The following is a 22,238-nucleotide window of genomic DNA, read 5'->3' as shown; positions in this document are numbered from 1 at the left end:
ATCTCACAAGAAGTTCAAAGATCAAAATCTATAAATCCATCGTCAGACCTGTAATAACGTACGGATGCGAAACGTGGACCATGACCAAAGCAAACGAAGAAAAGCTAAGGCGCTTTGAACGAAAAATACTTAGAAAAATTTTCGGACCTCACCATGACATCACCACAAACCAGTATAAGATCAGAACCAATATCGAATTAAAAGCACTCTACAACGACGCCGATATTGTCCAAGAAATTAAATCACAGCGACTAAGATGGGCAGGCCACGTGCACAGACTGCATAACGAAAGACTTGTAAAACTGGTATGGGAGGAGATTCCCACAGGCAAAAGACCACTCGGACGTCCCAGAATGCGATGGAAAGATAACATCCAAGCAGATCTCCGGAAAATGAACATTCCATTTGACCCTAGGTTGATGGAAGACCGAACAAATTGGAAAAAAGTCGTACAGTCAGCCAAGACCCACCCAGGGTTGTAGCGCTACAAGAAGAAGAAGACATATGTATATACAATACATGTTGAAACTTCCACCACATCAGTACATAAATTGTTTAAAAGTGCGTGAAAATTGTTTAAAAGTGCGTTTTTGAGTGGTTGAACATGAACTTGCAAAAATAAGCCAGATTCAGGAAGTTCAAATTACAGAACAATTAAAGGGTGCACCATAAGTTTTTGCCAGAAAAACGGTTAGAGCTAGAATAAATTAGCAGGAGAGCAAAAATGCTCCTAATAAACTTGTTAACCCAGCAATATAAGTTAGCAGGATCGTTATTGCTTCCAATGTAGAGGCGTGCATAAAAAGTATTGTGGTACACGTTTCTGGGCTACCCTGTACACATTTTTTAAGATAGAATTTTTTGGTTATCACCACTGAAAAGAGGAGTTTACCAAAGTTCTTTTAAATGGCTTAACCACCCTGAATTCCTAAAAATAAGCGAAATACATGTTCTAAAATTTTAGATCACAATTTCAACTGATTTGAAAAGTTGTTGCACCAAACCAAATAACTCGGTAACGGTTAGAGCTACGAAAAATTTGCGAGACAGCATAAATGTTCCTAATGATAACGATTCTACTTAACCGTGGGCCGGAAACAGTCGAAAACCCTACAAGGTGGTCACAATTCTCCCTGAATTAAAGTCACTTTTAAGAGAAATGGGGTTTTGTTTGAAAAAGGCCAGTTCAAGACCCTTCGAAGATGATGTTATATCGGAAAACGACGACGGTTGCCCTTATCTAAGGGTGAAAGGGTCAGTTAAGGGCACTTTTTTAGTTAAGGGATGTTACCCGCATCTAGTAAAGAATGCAGGTAAAATCTGATGCACGAATCAACCGTTATCTGTCTCTCAAATGACGTAAAAAGGAGTAATATTACGCTTTTTTGGGAACTTTGGAATGCATTGTAACACTTAAGGGACCAAAGGGCAAAATTCGTGACGTCACAGGGCCAGGTAGACATTTTTTTTATGGTTTTTGCCACGCTGATACATTTTTCCTTGGAGGATGGATTTTAAGAGTTTGTATTTGTTGTCATTTCTCATTATATGTCCGAGATATTCCAGTTTCCTTCTCTGAATCGTTTTCATCACCTCTTTTTCCTTCCCCATTCTTTCCAGTATTGTTTAGTTGGTCACTCTATCTACCCATGATATTCTAAGGATCCTTCTGTATAGCCACATCTCGAAGGCTTCGAGCTTCTTTTGTGTAGCTTCGGTCAATGTCCAGGATTCCATGCCATAGTACAATATGGAGAACACATAGCAGCGCAGTAGTTTTACTTTGATATCTAATTTGAGGTTATGGCTTTTGAAGAGCTTAGACATTTTGATGAAGGTATCTCTTGCTTTTTCTATTCTACGTCTGATCTCTTGTAAGTGGTTCCACTGTTCGTTTATTAAGGTTCCCAGGTAGACAAGTTTGGATACCCGTTCTATTGGTATATTTTTAATAAATAGTTGGCAAATTTCTTTATTTTCTTTACTTATGACCATGAATTTCGTTTTGTTGTTCATTAGCTGTTGTAGACCTTCTAGAATATCTGCAAATATGACGGTATCATCTGCATATTGAATATTATTCAGCAGTTCACCGTTTACAAGAATTCCATTATCACCTTGTCGTATGCCCCGCAGAATGTTAACTGCCTCTGTTGTTTCATCTCCAGCGTTGATTTTTAGCTGGCTGTCTGGTTCCAGTACAAGTTTTGTATAATTCTGAGGCCTTTATCATCCATTGCGGTGCCTTTCAGCTGTTGTATCATATTCTGGTGTTGGACTTTGTGTCAAACGCCTTTTGGTAGTCCACAAAGCAGGTATAAATGTCGCAATTCATGTCCCTACACCGTTGGAATAATACTTGTATACTGAACAGTGCTTCTCTTGTTCCAACTCCTTTCATGAAGCCAAATTGTGTGTCTGCTACTCTCTCTTCGCATATCTTGTATTTTATGCGATGGATAACCTTAAGAAAACAGTTTAGTAAATGGCTCATTAAGCTTATGGTTCTGTATTATCCGCATTTCTTTGCCCCTTGTTTCTTGGGCAGCAATATAAATTCAGAGATGGGCCATTCTTTCGGGATGTTGCCTGTGTCATAGATATTGTTAAATATTTTGCACATCATTTTTATTGATTTTTCATGCAAAAGCTTAAGGAACTCTGTCTGTATTCCGTCCGGTCCTGGAGCTTTGCCTTCTCTCAGCGATCTTTTGGCTGCTTCTATCTCGCTTGTTAGTATTGATGGTCCAGTTTCTGTTGATCCTCTCTCATCGAAGAACAAGTTCTCCATGTATTCCTTCCAAGTGTCTTATCTCACTTACCAAGAGTTATTTCTCTCACTTTTTTATGTAATGTTTCTATTTCGTGGAATTTTTCTTCCATTTCTTTCTGCTTGGCTTCTCTGATCTCCATGTACGTGGTTATGTCATTCTTGTGTTTTCTCCTTTCTTCCATCATCTGTAATATTTTCTCTGTCATCCACGTCTTGTTTTGACTTCCTTCATTCTTCAGAAATCTGTCCTTGATCTCCTTTACCTCTCTGTTTCCGGATTTTTTCTTTGATCTCCTTACAGTTTTTATTCCGGGCTTTTTAACCCTAACCTAACCTTTGTAAATTGTCCCTGAATTTTTTCAGATTTTTTCACTGGTTGAGAATGGAGCTTTATGCCTGAAAGGCGGAGGTGCTGAGTTATACCTAGTAAGTAGCAACGAACATTTTCAAGGTAGCCCTGATTTTGTAAATTAATCCGGAATTTTTTCAGAATTATCAGTTGTCTAGGTTAGACCAACTTCATCGTGATTATTTATTCTTGTATTGATATTCGATGAAAGGGGTGAAAAAAACCGATTTATTTTGCATCCCTCAAACTGTAAATAAGACCCCACTAAATTCACTAAATCCGTTGCACCATAACGATTGCACTGGAAACTTTATTCGACCCTTGTAAGGGTATAAATCACCCCTTCAAAGGGGTTGTTTGCTTCCGTTATCTCGAAATCAACTACCTACTCTTGACACTTTTGGTAAAAATTTGGGTAAAAACAAAAAAAATGGCTAAAATCGTACGTACAAGTGATTTGAGAGAGCGGTAAGGGGAAAAATGTAGAGGGTCAGTGTTTTGATGGGTTTGTCGCACCCTGTACGTGCGACTCACCATTGTATAAAATAAAGGATATCACATCACATTAAAAAACGGTTCAATGACTACGTTTATATCGTGTAACCTTAATCCGATTATTGAAGCGGATAGAACAATCATAAGTTGAATCCCGTTTTATTCGTATTTAGCTTTGTTTGGATTGGTCAATCGATTTAGACAAGCCGATAGAATCAGAGCAAGCCAGCAACAAAATAAAAAAGATACAAAATAGAACTGGCACTTAACACTGATGACAACATTCCTATTTTGTCACAGTCAGCTTTCGGTTTTCGGTTTTTCCTCCAACAAATCAAAACGAATAAATTGAGCGGTTTAAAATTTAAAATTAAAGTTAAAGCAGAAAATAAGTCGTTTCTAAAAAAATAACCAAAAATTGGAGTTGTTTTTGTGATTACTTCATTCACTTCACTTGTCTTTGTTAACGTCATTTGTCAAATGCCAGATTATTCAATACCGTATATCTCGTTTAAAAAGTGGCGTTTTAATCGGATTCAGTGTTACAATCCTGTTAATCTTTAGGATCGACTAGTCAATCCAAATCGTTAATCTGCGTTGTTTATATCGAGGATTTTATGGCGGTTTACTTGTTCGGATTGAATAAGCGGGTTCAATTTGCTCGATATAAACGTAGTCAGTATAGTTTTTCAAAAGAAAGTACGTTTTCGATTTTTAAATAAAATATCCTGTAGTTGATATTTAATTTTTTCCAGGTAGCTTAGTAGATGTTGAAAATTTTGTCCTCAAAGAGATTTAATAGAATTCTTTACGCTGCTTTTAAACGAATACAATTTTTAAGCTAGTTTATGAAAATAAAAAATACCGAGATATTTACGAATTCTTAGTCTTTATGGCCACCAAAGGTCACATAAAACATTATATCCGACTATTCATTAAATGCCTAATTAAATTTTTAATGTCCGACAGGGCTATTATTTCATCAATAATATAAGCACAGACTAAGTTATGCTAATGCCAAAGGAAAAAGAGGTTAGGTTTGATTTTAAGAGAAAGAAGTTAGGTTAGATTGGGGGAAGAAAGGGATTAAGTATTAGGTTTAAAGGGAAACACGTGACAAGGATTTTAAAAACCTTAATAAAATTATGTTGCTACTTTGAAGTTAAGTTTATATGTTTTTTTATGAAACTTAAGTGGAGTTCTTACAACATCAGGTGTGGGGTAGAGACCGGAATACACATTCAACTGGGTAGCCGAATTTAAGATGTACACTAATCAAGATTTTGAAGTCTTTGCACAAGAGCATGGCAACAGTTCCTCAGAAACCGAAAAAGTCGTAAGAACCGCTATGGCTAGTCAGCAAGAGACTGAAGGTCAATAAATCATCATCAGGGATCTACACAAATCCCTAAAAATGAGAATACAATTCCCTCATTTAATGTTATGCCCAATTTATCTAAATCCATTGACATTTTTAATGGTGAACAGGGACCTAGAAGTGCATCAATTTGGTTGAGGCAAATACAGCCTACTGCTATATTACATGTGGCAGATGTAATAACCTTTCAAACAGCACGAACTCACTTAGATGGAGCAACCAAACATTGGTATGCATCCAAAGACATTATTGATTGGCATGGTCCTTCGAGGAGGCTTTTCATAAATCATTTATTTTTGAGACCAGTAAAACCGAGTTGTGGAAAAAAATGTGTGAAAGAATCCAACATTCCAAGGAGTCAGAGTCCCTTTATTTTCATGAAAAAGTTTCAATGTGTATGGAGCTAGGTAGTTTCAACTGTATTTTAAGGAAGTGAAGGAGCAGGTCATTATTGTGGTTTTATCCAAGGATTTGAGTAACTTGTTAATGTCCAAACCACATTTTGATGAAGATCGTCTTTACCATGACATAATTGATTATGAAAAGGGTTGCTGAGTCCAGAAAATTAAAGGTTCCACGACAAAAATCAAGTTCACATACAGTTGAGAAGAAACCATCTTTAGCAGTGCACCCCAGGGAACAACATCAACATGTGTCTCCTCCGGTACGGTGTTATAACTGTAATTTATTTGGACATTATATTGCAGACTGCACAAAGCCTCGACGTCAAAGAGGATCATGTTATTCATGTGGTTCAGTGGAGCATCAGATGAAAAACTGCTGCCCTGTTAAGTTTGCGAAGGGGTCCAGAGGACCAATTGGGAGGAATGTTCCCAATGACGCCACTACTCTTTTGGTGGAAAAAGAAGCAATTAAGCCAGATTTTATGGTACCAATTAAGTTAGCAGTTAGTACAGGTAACACAGAAAATTTGTATGTTTCTATTAATGCTTGTTTGGATACTGGAAGTCCCATATCTTTAAGATGAATGTTTTACCATATGGTTCTGTTTTAAGAGACGTAGTAGATGACAATTTATTTCAGGGCATGTGTGTCCAGGCTTGAACTTTTAGGTCTTTTTGTTACTAGTATTATAGTTGAGAATGTGCAAATACCATTTACTTTTCATGTAGTATAGTCTATACGAAGTCAGTTGGGACAGGTCAAAATACGGGGATCGATCAACACACCACATAAAGCATAGGAAAAAACGAGCAAATTTGTATGTGATTGTCCCCCGTAGAAATTTGCAGCGAGTCAACGTGGACTTGATGTGCGAGTGTCACCAATAATTCTGAGTATAATCACCGTAAAGCTGTTTGATTGGTTGCACCACAGTTTCTATTGGCCAGCATTTCAAAAACTATTTTTAGTTTTTTCAGATGCTTGTTAGACCCTCGATTAGCTTCCTTCCGTACTTGTGAAAAAGGCAGTGCAGTCCGGTATTTAGAGTTTTCATTCGTATCATATTAAAATATAAGTAATATTGTTCAGTGTGTGTTTACATATTTAATACAGTTCTTTGGGGTTTAAGTTACATTGTTTATTAACAATGATACGTTTTTCTTACTTGTTTTATTGATCAGTTCATGCAAAAAGCGCCTTAATAAATTTTTATAACGCCGCCCATGTTTAACAAAGATGCCGACGATTATTCCACCAGAATTGTTTTTTGAGTAGTTTCAACTGACTTCGTATATACTATACCTAATAATACTATGAATTATTTGTCTTTGTTGGGGCGTGACTTTATTCAGTCAGAAAATTTTGAAATTTCATTAGGCCAAGAATTACAAATTAGAGAAAAAGAAAAATCAAATCACATTTCAAATGAAATACAATGTTTAATGCTAGTTGATGTAAACAGTCCTAATGATAATGACCCTATTTTAAAAATCAGAGAACTATTTGACAATAAAACTAGGAAAGAGGTCAAAAATATTATTTTAGATTATATAAATTATCCAAAACCTAATCGTCCAAAAATTGATTTTGAATGTAAAATTAATGTCACCAATACTGAACCTTTTTCGTTTAGACAAAGGAAATTATCTTTTGAAGAGAAAAATAAATTACAATTAATAGTGGATGGCTTCTTGAGAAATAATTATAAGCACAGACTAAGTTATGCTAATGCCAAAAGAGAAAGAGGTCAGGTTAGGTTAGTTTAGGTAACCTCTCGGGCCCTCGTGTTCTACCCTATCGACCTTATGCATTATTGTACTTATAATGCCCTTGGTATCTTAATTACTAAACTAACTAGCACGATTTTTTATAACATAGCGCAGCAAACTGTAGTTGCATAATAAATACTACGGATAATACTAGTGTTATTTTTCTTATAGATTCTATAGAAATTATCTTTGGAATAAAATTATTCTGAAGTGATAGTACTGGCCCTTAAACAAAATAAACTTGTTCAACTACTTGTCTCTCAGTTCATCTCTATAGTTTATTTAAATCACAATTCTTAAAATATCATGTAGATTTCAAAAATAAAATGAAAAGTATATGGATTTGCAACAACGATTTTGGCGTTTTAAACTCACACCAAACTTTCACAAACAGAAAAACTGTTACTATACTCTAAAACATATTTTGAACGTGGAAAAGCTTGAACCTTCAAATCAACGTTGTCAAAGCCAAAAAACTTTTGATTAACTCATTTTGGCAACGTCGAAAAGTTTAGAATTTATGTGGTTGGAAAAACGTGGATTACTTTGACGAACTGAACTAGCTATGACGTTTAATGACAGGTTTATAGTCATAGAATGAGTCCATGTTCTCAAAGAGACCGAATTAGGTATAATTCGAAGAAAAACTTCAGTCTCAACTATACAGGGTATACCAAATGTTTCGAAACGGTCTACCTTTTTCCACAAGGTGAAAGCTACAAAGATGGAATTTTGGAATATCACGTAAGGTTAAAAAAATCTGTCTCTTGATGGTCATTTCGAATTTTTAGGGCTTAAGTCTTCAAACCAGCGACATTCACCACCATTTTTTCTAATGGATCGGTAATGATTTTAATCAAATGTGTTAGTTCTTTCAAAATTTCTTGGATCAGCAAATAAGGTTTTGCAAAGTTTCGTTCAGGCAGTTTCGAGAAATCTGAGTTTAAACTTTGAGCAAAGAACAACAGGTTTCATTGTTGGCTAGAATACCTGATAACGTCAAATTAGAAGGTGAATTAGAGGTGAGAAATGTATACGGTAGATGGAGATATGAGTTTTCGATCAAGGAATGTATTATTGAATATTTCTCGTGCTTCGAGATGTGAACGTCTGCTGTCATCGTATCTGAGCATCACGAGTAATGTTACTAGTTCTCTTTTATGTAATTGAACCATTCAACTAGTAATGTAACTTGACACATTATAAATGTTTGACACGAAATGTCAACCTATTTTCCATCCCTAATCCACCTTCTAATTAGATATTAACAGGTTTTTTCGACGACTGACTTTGAAAGTACCTCATGTACGCTTCCATTTCAAAGCAGAAAGTAATTAGTCGCACGCAGAAAGTGAATTATTTTCTGCTCTAGAGCGTTTTCGCTTTCTACTAACAATCTACTCACCAACTTTTCGGCGTTTCCATAACAACGCTTGACATACCTGTTTGAAATAAAGCCATTCCGTCAAAGTGATTTATCGGTGACAATGAGTTCGAGCTACGAAAATGATGTGAGTTGTCCTTCTAGTCCACCCCACAGCAGTCGTTACAGTCGTTACATGATTTCAGCGTTCGGCTTCGCCTCAAGCTGCAATTTTCATGTGCAAGGGGTAAATATGTACTTTCCGCTCTTAAGGGGATCGGTAAAGACTTTACGTTTTTCGATCGCGATGCTTGGCCTACGTGTAGAAAAATATATAAAAAACAGTGTTCGTTCTTTGTTTCTGTCGATAAAACTACGGCAGTGTTAACGCAGACATTACTGTTTAAGCGACGAGGCTCCTAGAGTGATATGGAACAAAGATGCAAGATTTCCGCTCCGTAATTCGAACAATTTTTTAGTCCTATATTTTAACCCAAACTACGACTTTAATTTTTAACTTATTTGCGTGATTTTTTTTTATTAAATAGCTAAAGGTTTGGAGAATGTGCGAAAGTTATTTTTGTCGCCAAAAAAGTTTTGCAGGTAGGAAAAATAGTGACTTGAAAATTATGGTAATTTTAGCATTTTGTTAAAATGCTTCTAAATATTTTAATTGGCGTATTATTAAAATTATATTGACTTTCGCACATTCTAGCAAGTGTCTTCTTTCATATTCCGTTTAAAAAACAGCAATATCTAGCCTAGTTTTTTTTTAATTTGGGTTAAAAGATTGTCATAAAATGCATTGAATCTCCCATAAGACGTTTTGCTTTACCGATGCCCTTAAAATAGAATATACTATTTTAGTCAACGATGAAACCTGTTATTCTTTCTTCATTATTTAAACTCGGATTTATCAAAACTGGCTGGATAAAACTTTGTTAAACCTTAACTGGAATTTTGGTAGAACGTAAAAATTGATTAAAATCATAACCGATCCATTAAAAAAAAATGGTGGTGGATGGTCCATAGACCCAGGTCCTAAAATTCGAATTCGAAATGACCATCAAGAGATCGATTTTTTAAACGTGATATTTCAAAATTCCATTTTTATAACTTTAACCTTGTGGGAAAAGGTAGACCGTTTCGAAACATTTGGAACAGGCCCACTAATCTCATATAGCCAATGTGAAGCCATGTTTTGGATTCTTTCGAGACACAGGGGGAGCTACTGTATTGTTTTTACCTGTAGATGGTTTTTTGTGGTTAAGCAAAACAAAATGAAAAGGATGTAAACAACTTTTGACAAATTCAAATTTTTTTAGACAAGTCTATTAAAATATTGATATTACGGTTGTAGTTTTTAATTTATACGTGTGATTTATACTAGTTCGTGGGCGGTGTTTTTATAGTGTTCTCTTCGTAGGTTTTTTTAGTTTAGTTTTTTACCTTTTGGCTGGGTTTTACAACGACTTTTGTCACTATGGGCAAGGCGGGATGTGCCATAAAGGGGTGCAGCCCTTCAAAACATTCCCGACGATTTCGTTTTCCTAACCCGGAAAAAGACAGTGTTACTTTTTCACTGTGGAAACAATTTTTAGGACAATTTGTTATACTTCTTTGTTCTAATATGGAAATTTATAGCAGGTAAGTTCTCAAGTAAAGTTCATTTTTATTTGTTATAATGTTAAGGTAGTAAGAGGATTACTATAAGAGGTTTTCAAGGAGGCAAAGAGAAAATAGGTTTAATAATTTGTAGAACTTAACATAGCTTCTTAGTTTATGAGGATTATTTTGGTAAGTATAGTGGAAAACTAATGTATTCTTTTGCATAAAGTGCGTTTAAACAGTACTATGACTCACTGACTAAGTGACTAATAAATGTATCTGTTTTAATACCCTAGTTTTGCACTATACCTAGGTACTACTAATAGTAGTACTTAATAGAAATAAGGTACAGTAGATAAAAATGAAACTGAAATGTATTTTCAGGTATTATGTGTGTGACAAGCACTTTTTGCCTGAAGAATTTAACCCATATAACAGACACATGCTAAAAAAGGGAGTGATTTCTTCAAGGTTCTTACCAAGTCCTTGCCAGCAAGTACCAAAGGACCCAGATTCCCCAAGTAATTTTATTCAAATAAAAATGTACCTATACAGTGATGTCGCGCATGTTAGTATTAGTATTTTCTTTTTAATAGTGGTTTTGTTTCCTGGAAAAACTGCTGATAGCATGTTGGGCATATCCATTTAAAATCTAATAAAAAAAATGTGGAAATTGAGTGAGTGCTCTTTCGTTGCACTTACCTAACACCTCCACTGTGTGAAAATGTGAAGATGGACTTATATACTTTTCGTTCTTGTAATATTTGAAATGTTTGTTTCACAGAATCTCTTGAAATCCCCTCCATTGACTATGAAAAATTAAAGAACTTACCAGATCAAAGACCATCAACTTCTGGTAAATATGAATACATATAATTATTTGGTATAGTTTGTTTTTTTCAAAAGTTTAGCTATATCATATCCCGCGTCACCACATTACGTTTGAATGAACTGATTTAGATATATCTATAATTATTAGGCACTTGTTCACCAAAAAAACGAGCAAAAATGAACAGGACCAAACCTTTGTTTGACATGCACAAACCAAATCAAATTACATACGCTCTTTAATCCTCAAATTCTCATACAGGTATCTGTGCATATCCAGTAGAATAATATTTATAAACCTGTTAAGTATTCCTAGGTTTATATATATTTTTTTTTAAGTAAATTTTCACAAAGTAATCCATCAACAGGCAATCCTAATCAAGATGTGCTTCCAACTTCCTCCATCTTTTCCAAGAATGAATCCCTGTCTTCTGGTAAGTTTCACGTTTTAAAGAAGCAAAATAAAAAATAAAAAACCAAAAAAAACCAACCAAAAAAAAAAACCAAAAACAAAAAAAACCATATTTGAAACATTCTTAAAAACCTTTGAGGTACACCTATGGGTATACAATGGTTGATACTTGCATGTGCATGTTATTTATAATAGTAATGTTTTATGTATAAAGTGTAGCTTTATGATCTATTCTTAACTATAGTCTTAAGGTCTTGGGTTTTGCACCAACTTACTAACCAAAAGCTTATTATTTTTGTAGAGTATGTGTTTTGTATGTTCATTTCCTTAAAATATATATAATATATTTTGCATACACTGGACTTTGTTTTATTTACCTGTTCCTTGAACTAAAACCATGAAAGAAAAACTTAATTTAATTCAAAAAGCCCGCCAATACCAGTTTATGCAAGTCTACCAACAGATGGCGCTTTTAAAAATCTGTCATGACAATAGAGACGTAAAAATGACATCTGACGACCATCAAATGTGAACATGTGGCGACCCCTGTGACTCGAAAGAAATCATACATACAGTGCTTCACCTTATTAACACGGAGATTAATATCTATCTAGTGTGTTAATCTATGCATTTGGAATACCCTGTATTAAAGGGTCTTAATGGGTATATGTTTCGCCTAAAAAGAGCGACCCAAACAGTTAAAATATAATAAAACTTAAAAATACGTACACACACCGTACAGTTAAACTTAAGAGTTTATGGCCGAAATGTAAACTGTACGGTTTGGTGCTTTTTAGGCGAAACATGTAGCCATTAAGACCCTTTAATATGGTTGAGACTATGGAGGGCTTAAAGAAGGAGGTTAATCGCAATGTTAAAATAATGGGCCTAAAACCGCCTTTGTATTTCAGCTTTTAGAAGCTACCGCCAGATGGCTCACATGTTGCAAGCGCTCTCCGAAATATACGGTTTCTTATGAGTTTTTTTCCTTAAAACAAACTTATTTTTAATAAATTGGTAACTATATTGATGTTTGTCTTTATATTGGGTGGTATATGGATTATACATGCTAATTATATATTATTATCTGGTTTACACTTTTTCTTAGAGTGCCTGTCCGTTCCGGATGTTGGGTATCATGTTAGCTATGTAGTATAGTATATTAACAGCAGCGCGAAACAGCTGAGTGATTGATTGGTTGAACCACGTTCTTACTATATACTTTGCCTTGGAAGATCTTCTGTAAAAGGACAAACGGGCTTTCATTGTGCATTATATGTCCCAGATATTGTAGCTTTCGAGTCTTAATTGTATTCAGGACTTCTTTTTCCTTTCCCATCCTTCTTAGCACTTCCGTATTAGTTATTCTCTCTGTCCAAGGTATTCGTTGGACTCTTCGGTATAGCCACATTTCAAATGCCTCAAGTTTTTTTGAGGAGGCCTCCGTAAGCGCCCACGATTCGACCCTATAAAAAAGGGTCGAAACACATAGCATCGCAATAGGCAAATTTTCGTTGCCAGCTGTAAGTCGTGGCTGGTGAAGACTTTTTACATCCTGACAAATGCTGTTCAAGCTTTTTCAATACGCGTTCTGATCTCGACAGAATGGTACCAGTTATCATTTACGTTCGTGCCCAAGTATGTGTATTTGTTGACTTTTTCTAAAGGAGTTCCGTCTACCAATAAAATACCGCGGGTGTTTTGGTTTTTACTTATTATCATAAACTTTGTTTTGTTGGTGTTTATTTCCAAACCATATTGTCGATTGTATGATGTGACCCTGTCCATTAGGAGTTGCAAGGAAGCAAGGTTGTCTGCAAAAATAACGGTATCATCTGCATACCTTGTTATTCAATCGTTCTCCATTTAGCAGGATTCAAGCTTCAATAACTTGCAGGGCTTCTCTGAGGATTCCGAGTACGGATTGAAAATTACAGGAGACAGCACGCATCCCTGCCTTACACCACGTGATATTTGTATCTCTTCTGTTGTCTCTCCGCCTACCCTGACACAAGCCCTCTGATTCCAGTAGAGATTTCTGATTATTTTTAGGTCCTTCCCATCCAAGCCAGTTTTTTGCAGAACTCTCATCCAGGTTTACACTAGGTGTGGATTTTTTAAGGCTAGTTTTAAGTCCTTAGAAAGTACATATTCATTGGATACCTGGAGCTAACTTTTATTTTCAGTTTTCACACCTCGGATATTTTACGGCAATTCGGTTACTTTGTTACACTCAAAACAAAGCTTAGTTTAGGTATCGTTAATTACGCCTATTCCTAAAATACACAACAGATACACTGCTGCAGAAAATAGTTCATTGAGCGCACTCAAGAGGTAAATAAGTAATAACTATAATAATATAGGTATGTAATATGTATTTTTCGACGACTTACTTTGAAAGTACCTCATGTACGCTTCCATTTAGAAGCAGAAAGGGGTTATTTGCCGCGCGCGAGCAGAAAGAGAGATTTTCTGCTCTAGAGCGTTTTCGCTTTCTACTAACAATCTACTCACCAACTTTTTTCGGCGTTTCCATAACAACGCTTGACATACCTGTTTGAAATAACCACATTCCGTCAAAGTGATTTATCGGTGACAATGAGTTCGAGCGACGAAAATGATGTGAGTTGTCCTTCTAATCCACCCCACAGCAGTCGTCGAAAAAATATCGTCTATATTTCGAGCCAAAAGTACTTTTGCCGCTTTTACATGATTGCAGCGTTCGGCTTCGCCTCAAGCTGCAAATTTCATGTGCAAGCGGCAAATATATACTTTCCGCTCTTAATATAGAATATACTATTGCCTCAGTGCTGCTGACGAAAATGGGCGATTTGAAAGCAGATCGTAAAAGACCAACGTTTTCTATATAAAAAGCTATATTAAAGTTGAATGCGCTTAAATGTGCTGTTGATGGAATAAATGATATAACTATATTGTTTTATTTTGATATTTATTTTAATATGGACGTTGCCTGTCAAACGATCAACTTACTAGTTTGCGAGGGACAGGAGTTTTTTTATATCCCGGAACCAAACAGGTTCTATCTAGTCTCACTTTCCTTTCACTCATTTTGGTATATACACACACCAGCAAAATTAGAGGAACGGTCAAAATTTAGACTTTAGAGTATAACATCAATTTCCTCTTCAATCCTTTGCTCGATTTTGATCATCTTTTTTATGAATTGTACCTTGATTCTTCATGAATACATTTGTCTTATTACGATTTTTAAATGGTTTGTCTGTATGTTCTATACAGGGACGAAAAGGAAGTACGGAATTTTCTGTGCTCTTTGAGACACCCAACAACAAACAGTTTATAACATCAAATTGTAGCCCGTTATTTTCTGAACATTTCCCTTTTTTATTCCCTCTGATATCTCAATTATGAAAGAAAATACAGCGTTTCGAAGAAAATTTGCATATTAATCTTATTTTTCCACACCTATTTTAGAGGTAATCTATTGCGAACTAGAAGAAGTACGTGGAAGAAGAACAAGTGCTCGAACCATTAGCAGAAGGCTTAAGGAACTTGGTTTGAAAGCCTATAGAACCAAGAAAGCTCCATTACTCCGGCGACGTCATTGTGTGGCCAGACTAGGCTTTGCTATGGAACATGAAAATTGGGAAAATGATCAGTGGGCCAATGTTTTGTTCACAGATGAGAGTCGATTTTGTGTTAATTCCATCAACAGCAGGGAAAGGTTTTATCGCCGCCGAGGAGAACTAGATGAACAATTTAATTTTACTCCCACTGTCTCCTATGGTGGAGGCTCAGTGATGGTCTGGGGTGAAATATGCTTAGGGGCACGAACAGAGTTGGTGGTTGTTAATGGAGCTTTAAATGGATACATTCGCGATGTTCTGCAAGAGCATTTCGTACCATTCGCCCCCTACATCGGAGGAAACTTTTTGCTAATGCACGACAATGCCGCCCTCACAAGGCTCGTTGTGTCTCCTACTTTTTGAATGTCGTCGGAATAAGAACAATGTCGTGGCCGGCATGTTCTCCAGACATTAATCCAATTGAACATGTCTGGGACATGTTAGGTAGACGATTAAGGTCCATAACTCCTGCAGTTCATAATCCCGAACAAGTTAGCAGCTGCTCTGGTTGAGATTTGGAACAATCTGCCTCAAGACATGATCGATAATGTTATCAGAAGCATGAGGAGACGGATGACTGCCGTGATAAGGGCACGTGGAGGGCAAACGCGTTACTAAAACAATTTAGAAAATGTTTTTGCTCTACAGGTTCTTATATTCTTGGTGTTTTTAATCTTTACTTTTATACATATTGTTCGTTAATTTATTGTTGTGATTCTTTTGACCAGTTGACCTTTAAACTCCCTCTGGTTTATTATAAAGCACAAATTGGACCAGTCCTAAGCCTGGATAAAGTGTGAATTAAAAATTACATTTAACCAAACAGGATTAAACATTCTTTACACAATACGCTGATTGTTAAAAGTGTGACGAGACCAATATTTAACTTAAAGTAAAAAGTCCTCAAAGAAACGACATGAATTTCATATACAATTATTGACGTTGGTGAAATTGAGATAAATATTCACCTTTTCTTCGAAACCCTGTATTTTTTCTAATAATTGAGATATCAAAGCGAATAAAAACCGAAAATGTTCAGAAAAGAATGGGTCACAATTTGATGTTATAATTTTTTTAATATTTTAGAAATATAAGCCGGATATCGATTGTGTTTGATAAAAAAATCACAAACTTGTGAAATCTTCCATATAACACCATGGTAAAAATGGCGCGCAGGCTACTGATGCGCCACTTACATGAAAAAGTTGGAACGACAATAAAAGTAAGGACAAACATCCTAAAGAAAGGCTATGTCGATTTAACTCCTTCTTTAAGCCCTCCATAGTTAAGACTTTACTATATTAGACTATTTTTTTCGATTTATAGAGTTATAGTCTCCTGGCAGATGTCAAAACTCATTTAAACACTGCCGTGAAACTATAAAACGTCAAACTCGCGTCTCTTTGATGAACCACGCCGCAAATTGTTATTCGTAACTCTGGGTGTTAAATTTGGCAGTTGTGACGTTAATAATTGACAGTTTAAGACGTTAAATTTGATAGTTATGACATTTCACAGCGTGTCTTATAGTCACGCTTGTTATAACTATTAAAATTTATTCAGCAGTAAGATGAAACTGTCAATTGCAAAACTGTTGTGTTTTGTATTTGCAGCAATAAAGCCCCAAATTTGACAATTGTGAGGCTAGGTGACATTTCTTCAGTCACCTGGCTGTCAACTGTCAAAACTCATTCAGCGCTAACATGCATCCATCTACAATACGCAGATTAGTTGTATTTTTTTGATAAATAGCATTGCAAGTTGTACTTATAGCTCAATAGAATTAAATTTAACAATTGTGACAGTAACTAAAGACACTTTGATATGTTTTTTACGCCACCTGACAGCTGTCAAAAATCACGCAGCTGTGACGCGAAATTACCAATCGAAAATAGTTCTATCGCTTGAATAAATCACACTGTATCATTGGAGTACACTACATGGAGCAAAATTTGACAGTTGTGACGCTAAGTGAGGTAAGTATCAAAGTGTTTCTTAACATCAGTACTGACAAATTTGGCTCCATGAAGCTGTAAACACAACACAGCGCAATTCCTCAAAGAATTACATCTAATTGGCACTTTATACTTTCAGGTCCCTGTTGAACGGGTTTCGACAGTTATGGCAGATGTTGTTCCTCCAAGAAACACATCTACTTGGTATTTTATGGTTTGCAAATTCTATTGCCTAAATTGTTGCTTTTGGTGTGCTTTTATTAACCTTTTTCTTATCATTTCGTTGAATTCTTGTAAAATTCCTTAATTCCTATTGGCATTTTTTCCAAAAATAAATTTGAAAATCTGAATGAAATCTGAGAATTTTCATGCATATTTCAGCAATTTTCTTGTGTATTTTTGACCATTTAAATTTATTTTTTCAAATAAAAGTTCTTACCGATTGAGAAAGTTGTGTTATTTTACCCTTGTTCATGTCCTTTTGAATGTAATAGGTCAACTGCATTTTCTGGTTTTGCAGTTGCTTTCTCAGATTAGCTATAATCTTGTTTTTGTCATCTAGCACCGACAGTAATGAGTCTTTCTGCTGGTCTTTTGCCACTGCAGTCAAAAGTTGATTCTGTCGATTTTTCAAATTATGTAAGGCACATACAAAAATCGAAATAAATTTGCTTACAGATAAAATGTACTGATCGGTGGTGGATTGAAATTTGTCTTCCTCGGTAATGGAAATACCTGTAACGGCTAGAGATAAGATGGATGAAAACATAACGATTTGATGCTAAATTGAATGAAATTTTAACACTGGCATGTCAAAAAATTGACGAGAATTTCAGGTTGAAGTTCAGTAGGTAAGTAACAAAATGAGGTTTAGTTTTATTTACATGATTTTTTGTTTAGTTTTAAAACCATCCATTTTCCTTATACACGAGAAGTGAAAATCGTATAACGATAATGGTAGCAGTAAAGCTTCAGCTGCTGCTTTCATTCACCTACATTACGAACGTATTAATAATGATAAATAACACTATCGAAAGCGCTGTTAAATGACTTACTACATAAACATTAATAACGTAAAACATCGAGCTTGCACTTATAAATATTTACAAGTGCATTTACAATGCTTTGGAGATTAAGGTCAAATGAAATAGAGTGTCGTATGTAAAAAAAACACGAATTAACATTAAATTATCAGACAAAAATGCAAAAATTCAGACACGATAACTAATAAATTCGTAAATTTGCTAAAGAAACTGTATGTATGTTTTTCAAAGCGAAACTTACTGCAATAATTTATGATAAGCGACATACCGCGATGAATAACAGGCATCACGTTAAACTAGTAAAACATTGAATATTATTGTTTTTTGATAAATTGAGGAACATTCGAAACGCCTAATGAAAATGTATAGCTTATATTTGAAGTTGAATATCTCCAAAGGTAATAGAGGAAACTAGTTTTTAGTCATACCACTATCATCATCAGTCATATAATCAATTATACCTAAAAAAAATTGTTCCCTACCTACATGTGTACAATTCTGTATGACTTGCGATTGACGTCAGGCAAGTGAAATAGTATATTTCATTACCAGTCTAGAAAATAGTACAACAGTATTACATACTCAGGTGAAAAGTATTTGATTCTTGTCGAGATATTAGGTGGTTAGTAGTAGGCGAAGTCGAGGTGAACTTTATCTCGAGACAGAAATTAAACTTTCCACCGTGGTTTGTATGCTATTTTATTTTCAATCATTTATCAGAATCTTATCAAACTTTTAATAAATCATTCAGTTGAAATATTGATTGCTAATAGCCTCTAACAATAGGGTAATATAGGTGTACGAGTAATTATGGTTTCAACCATAATAAACGTAAAATTTGTTTACAATCTTGACAATTCAGAGCCCGGATTAAAAAGCACAAAAATCGTGAAAAAAATCGCTTAAAAAGCAAAATCATTTTCTTTAAAAAAGCATCAAAAGCTGTAAAAAAGCCTTAATAAAGCACAAAACTCTTTCAGAGATGCAATTTTTTTTTCAAAATGCTTTAGAAACACGAAAGATTTTAGACTGTATTGAAAACTTTTAACATTTTTTTTGAAGTACTTGAGAGCATTTGGAAGGTTTTTGGACTGTTTAAACAGCATATTGAAGGTCTCTGGAATACTTTAGAGGCATTTGGAATCTCTTAAACCGTCCACAAAATTTTTTGGAAGCTTCTAAACTGCTGTTTTAAATCCTTTTTAGACTACTTTAGGAGCATTTGGAAGGTGTTTGGACAGTTTAAATAGCCTTGAAGGTTCTGTAGTGCCTTTAAGGCATTTGAAACCTTGTAGACGGTTTTAGAAACTTTTGGCAGCTGTTCACTGCTTTAGAAGCACACAGAAGCTTTTAGACTGTTTTAAATGCTTTTGGAAGCTTCTAGACTGTTTTGAAAGACTTCCGACTCCTTTAGAAGCATATTGGAGTTTATGTAGTGATTTGAAATCTTCTTAGACTACTTTAGGAGCATTGCAGGTTTGGGACTGCTTCTAAGAGATGTGAATTGGAACTTTTGGAAGTTTTTAAACTGCTCTAGAAGCATACGGAAGCTTTTAGACTGCCTTGAAATTTTTTGAGAGCTTCTAGACTAGTTGAAGTTTGTTTGGAAGCCTTTAGAGTGTTCTAAAAGCTTTTGGAAGCTTCTAGACTATTTTGGAAGGCTTCCGATTGCTTGAGAAGCATTATGGAGTTTCTGTAGTGTTTTAAAACTTTTTTAGACTACTTTAGAAGCATTTGGAAGGTGTTTGGACAGTTTAAATAGCCTTGAAGGTTCTGTAGTGCCTTTAAGGCATTTGAAACCTTGTAGACGGTTTTAGAAACTTTTGGCAGCTGTTAACTGCTTTAGAAGCACACAGAAGCTTTTAGACTGTTTTAAATGCTTTTGGAAGCTTCTAGACTGTTTTGAAAGACTTCCGACTGCTTTAGAAGCATATTGGAGTTTATGTAGGGTTTTGAAACTTTCTTAGACTACTTTAGGAGCATTGAAGGTTCGGACTGCTTCTAAGACATGTGAATTTAAACTTTTGGAAATTTTTAAACTGCTCTAGAAGCATACGGAAGCTTTTAGACTGCCTTGAAAATTTTTGAGAGCTTCTAGACTAGTTCAAGTTTGTTTGGAAGCCATTAGAGTGTTCTAAAGGCTTTTGGAAGCTTCTAGACTAATTTGGAAGGCTTTAGACTGCTTGAGAAGCATTTGAAGTTTCTGTAGTGTTTTAAAACTTTTTTAGACTACTTTAGGAGCATTTGGAAGGTGTTTGGACAATTTAAAGAGCCTTGAAGGTTCTGGACTGCCTTTCACGCATTTCAAACTTTGTAGATGGTTTTAGAAATTTTTGGAAGCTGTTAAACTGCTTTAGAAGCATACAGAAGCTTTTAGACTGTTCTAAATGCTTTTGGAAGCGTCTAGACTATGTTGAAAGACTTCCGACTGCTTTCGAAGCTTTTTGGAGTTTCTGTAGTGTTTTGAAATCTTCTTAGACTACTTTAGGAGCATTGAAGGTTCGGGATTGCTTCTAAGACATGTGAATTTAAACTTTTGGAAATTTTTAAACTGCTCTAGAAGCATACGGAAGCTTTTAGACTGCCTTTGAGTTTGTGAGTTGAGCCAATTTTTTGAGAGCTTCTAGACTAGTTGAAGTTTGTTTGGAAGCCTTTAGAGTGTTTTAAAAGCTTTTGGAAGCTTCTAGACTATTTTGTAAGACTTTAGACTGCTTGAGAAGCATTGTGGAGTTTCTGTAGTGTTTTAAAACCTTTTTACTACTTTAGGAGCATTTGGAAGGTGTTTGGACAGTTTAAAGAGCCTTGAAGGTTCTGGACCGTCTTTAAGGCATTTGAAACCTTGTAGACGGTTTTAGAAACTTGTGGAAGCTGTTAACTGCTTTAGAAGCATACGGAAGCTTTTAAGAGCTTCTAGATAAATTGAAAAGCATTTAGAAGCTTCTAGGCTGCTTTGTTAGCTTTGCAAGACATTTTAGAGGTTCTATAGTGTTGGAATGTTTTTATTTACATTTTTTTAGACTACTTCAGGAGCATTTGGAAATTTTTTGGTCAGTTTAAATTTGTAAATTGAAACTTATACATTTTGCAACATGTTTTTGTCGTTAAAGCAATTTTTTGTCAAAGCAGTTATTAGTTTACTTGATTTTTAAAAACTTGAAAAGTGTGTTTTGTAAAAAACTAGTTAAACCATACAAAAATAGCAGTAAATAAGCACAAAAAACTAAAATAAGCACAAAAAGAAGAAAAAACCAAAAAAGCATCAACAAAATCTGTCAAATGTTGTGTTTTTGCATAAATCGTGTACATTAGATGTCAAAGTTGGGTTGCTTTTATTATTTACAAAAAGCAAAAGGCGAAGCCGACACGGGAAGTCATGCGAGAACGGCAATAGTAGATTCTATATTAAGAGCGGAAAGTACATATTTGCCGCTTGCACATGAAAATTGCAGCTTGAGGCGAAGCCGAACGTTGCAATCATGTAAAAGCGGAAAAAGTACTTTCGGATCGAAATATAGACGATATTTTTTCGACGACTGCTGTGGAGTGGAGTAGAAGGACAACTCACATCATTTTCGTAGCTCGAACTCATTGTCACCGATAAATCACTTTGACGGAATGGCTTTATTTCAAACAGGTATGTCAAGCGTTGTTATGAAAACGCCGAAAAAGTTGGTGGGTAGATTGTTAGTAGGAAGCGAAAACGCTCTAGAGCAGAAAATGATTCACTTTCTGCGCACGTGCGGCGAATAACCACTTTCTGCTTTTAAATGGAAGCGTACATGAGGTCCTTTCAAAGTCAATCGTCGAAAAAACTTTTTCGGACGCGTAACAATACTTTTCATTATCAGACTCTGAAATAAACGTTTTTCAGAGTCACTAATCAGTTATGCCCGGTTTCTGAAGGAATAGATATCTTTCACATAAGAATATCGATTCGATAAATTGTCTTATTTGTCCAAATTTTCTGAGCTCTTTGAAGATCGGCTAAAAACTAACTGTTCTAATGCTGTTTATATTTCATGCTTTATTAAAGTAGGTATATTAGATATAAATCATCGCGTAGAGCATTGTTTATACAGTTTTAAAGTTTAAAGTACAAATTCCGGTTCGTCTAGAGTCTGGAATATCATCTGCAATAGCAAACACATCAAGTAATGCTACTAATACTAAATATAATTCAACTGAGGTGTATAATAGCAACAATGTAACACTTGCCTAAGTCTCAACAAGCAATAAAACAGATACGCCATTTGTT

General features: G+C 35.2%; 3 protein-coding genes across 4 annotated transcripts in view; 1 reads left to right on the top strand and 2 right to left on the bottom strand.

The window, feature by feature from the left end:
- Positions 1-17,778, bottom strand: part of LOC145727146 (uncharacterized) — a 28,086-nt gene extending 10,308 nt beyond the window's left edge. The window contains exons 1-2 of one of the 2 annotated variants that reach the window (XM_081976623.1): positions 17,617-17,778; positions 17,380-17,559 (exon numbers count right to left, since the gene is read on the bottom strand). In XM_081976623.1, the coding sequence (XP_081832749.1) occupies positions 17,380-17,559; positions 17,617-17,709 (273 nt within the window). In that variant the 5' untranslated portion in view covers positions 17,710-17,778. The remainder of the gene's footprint in view (positions 1-17,379; positions 17,560-17,616) is intronic. The other variant, XM_081976622.1, reaches the window with a different exon arrangement.
- Positions 1-22,238, bottom strand: part of Liprin-gamma (liprin protein kazrin) — a 146,866-nt gene that overhangs the window by 109,082 nt on the left and 15,546 nt on the right.
- On the top strand, positions 9,702-11,740 carry LOC145727163 (uncharacterized). The gene is made up of 4 exons (XM_081976643.1): positions 9,702-10,179; positions 10,525-10,661; positions 10,925-10,996; positions 11,337-11,740. The coding sequence occupies exons 1-4, from the start codon at positions 10,016-10,018 to the stop codon at positions 11,438-11,440; spliced, it is 477 nt and encodes a 158-aa protein (XP_081832769.1). The 5' UTR covers positions 9,702-10,015; the 3' UTR covers positions 11,441-11,740.

Source organism: Ips typographus, linkage group LG3, assembly GCF_016097725.1.
Source record: "Ips typographus isolate SLU linkage group LG3, UJ_Ityp_2.0, whole genome shotgun sequence".
In the NCBI taxonomy this organism is placed as follows: domain Eukaryota; kingdom Metazoa; phylum Arthropoda; class Insecta; order Coleoptera; family Curculionidae; genus Ips; species Ips typographus.
This window is presented reverse-complemented; position numbering and strand designations above follow the sequence as displayed.

Coding starts and splice junctions, on each gene's coding strand:
- LOC145727163 (XM_081976643.1), top strand. CDS start 10,016: ATGGGCAAGGCGGGATGTGCCATAAAGGGGTGCAGCCCTTCAAAACAT. Junction 10,180..10,524: donor AATATGGAAATTTATAGCAG/GTAAGTTCTCAA, acceptor ATGTATTTTCAG/GTATTATGTGTGTGACAAGC. Junction 10,997..11,336: donor TCAAAGACCATCAACTTCTG/GTAAATATGAAT, acceptor ATCCATCAACAG/GCAATCCTAATCAAGATGTG.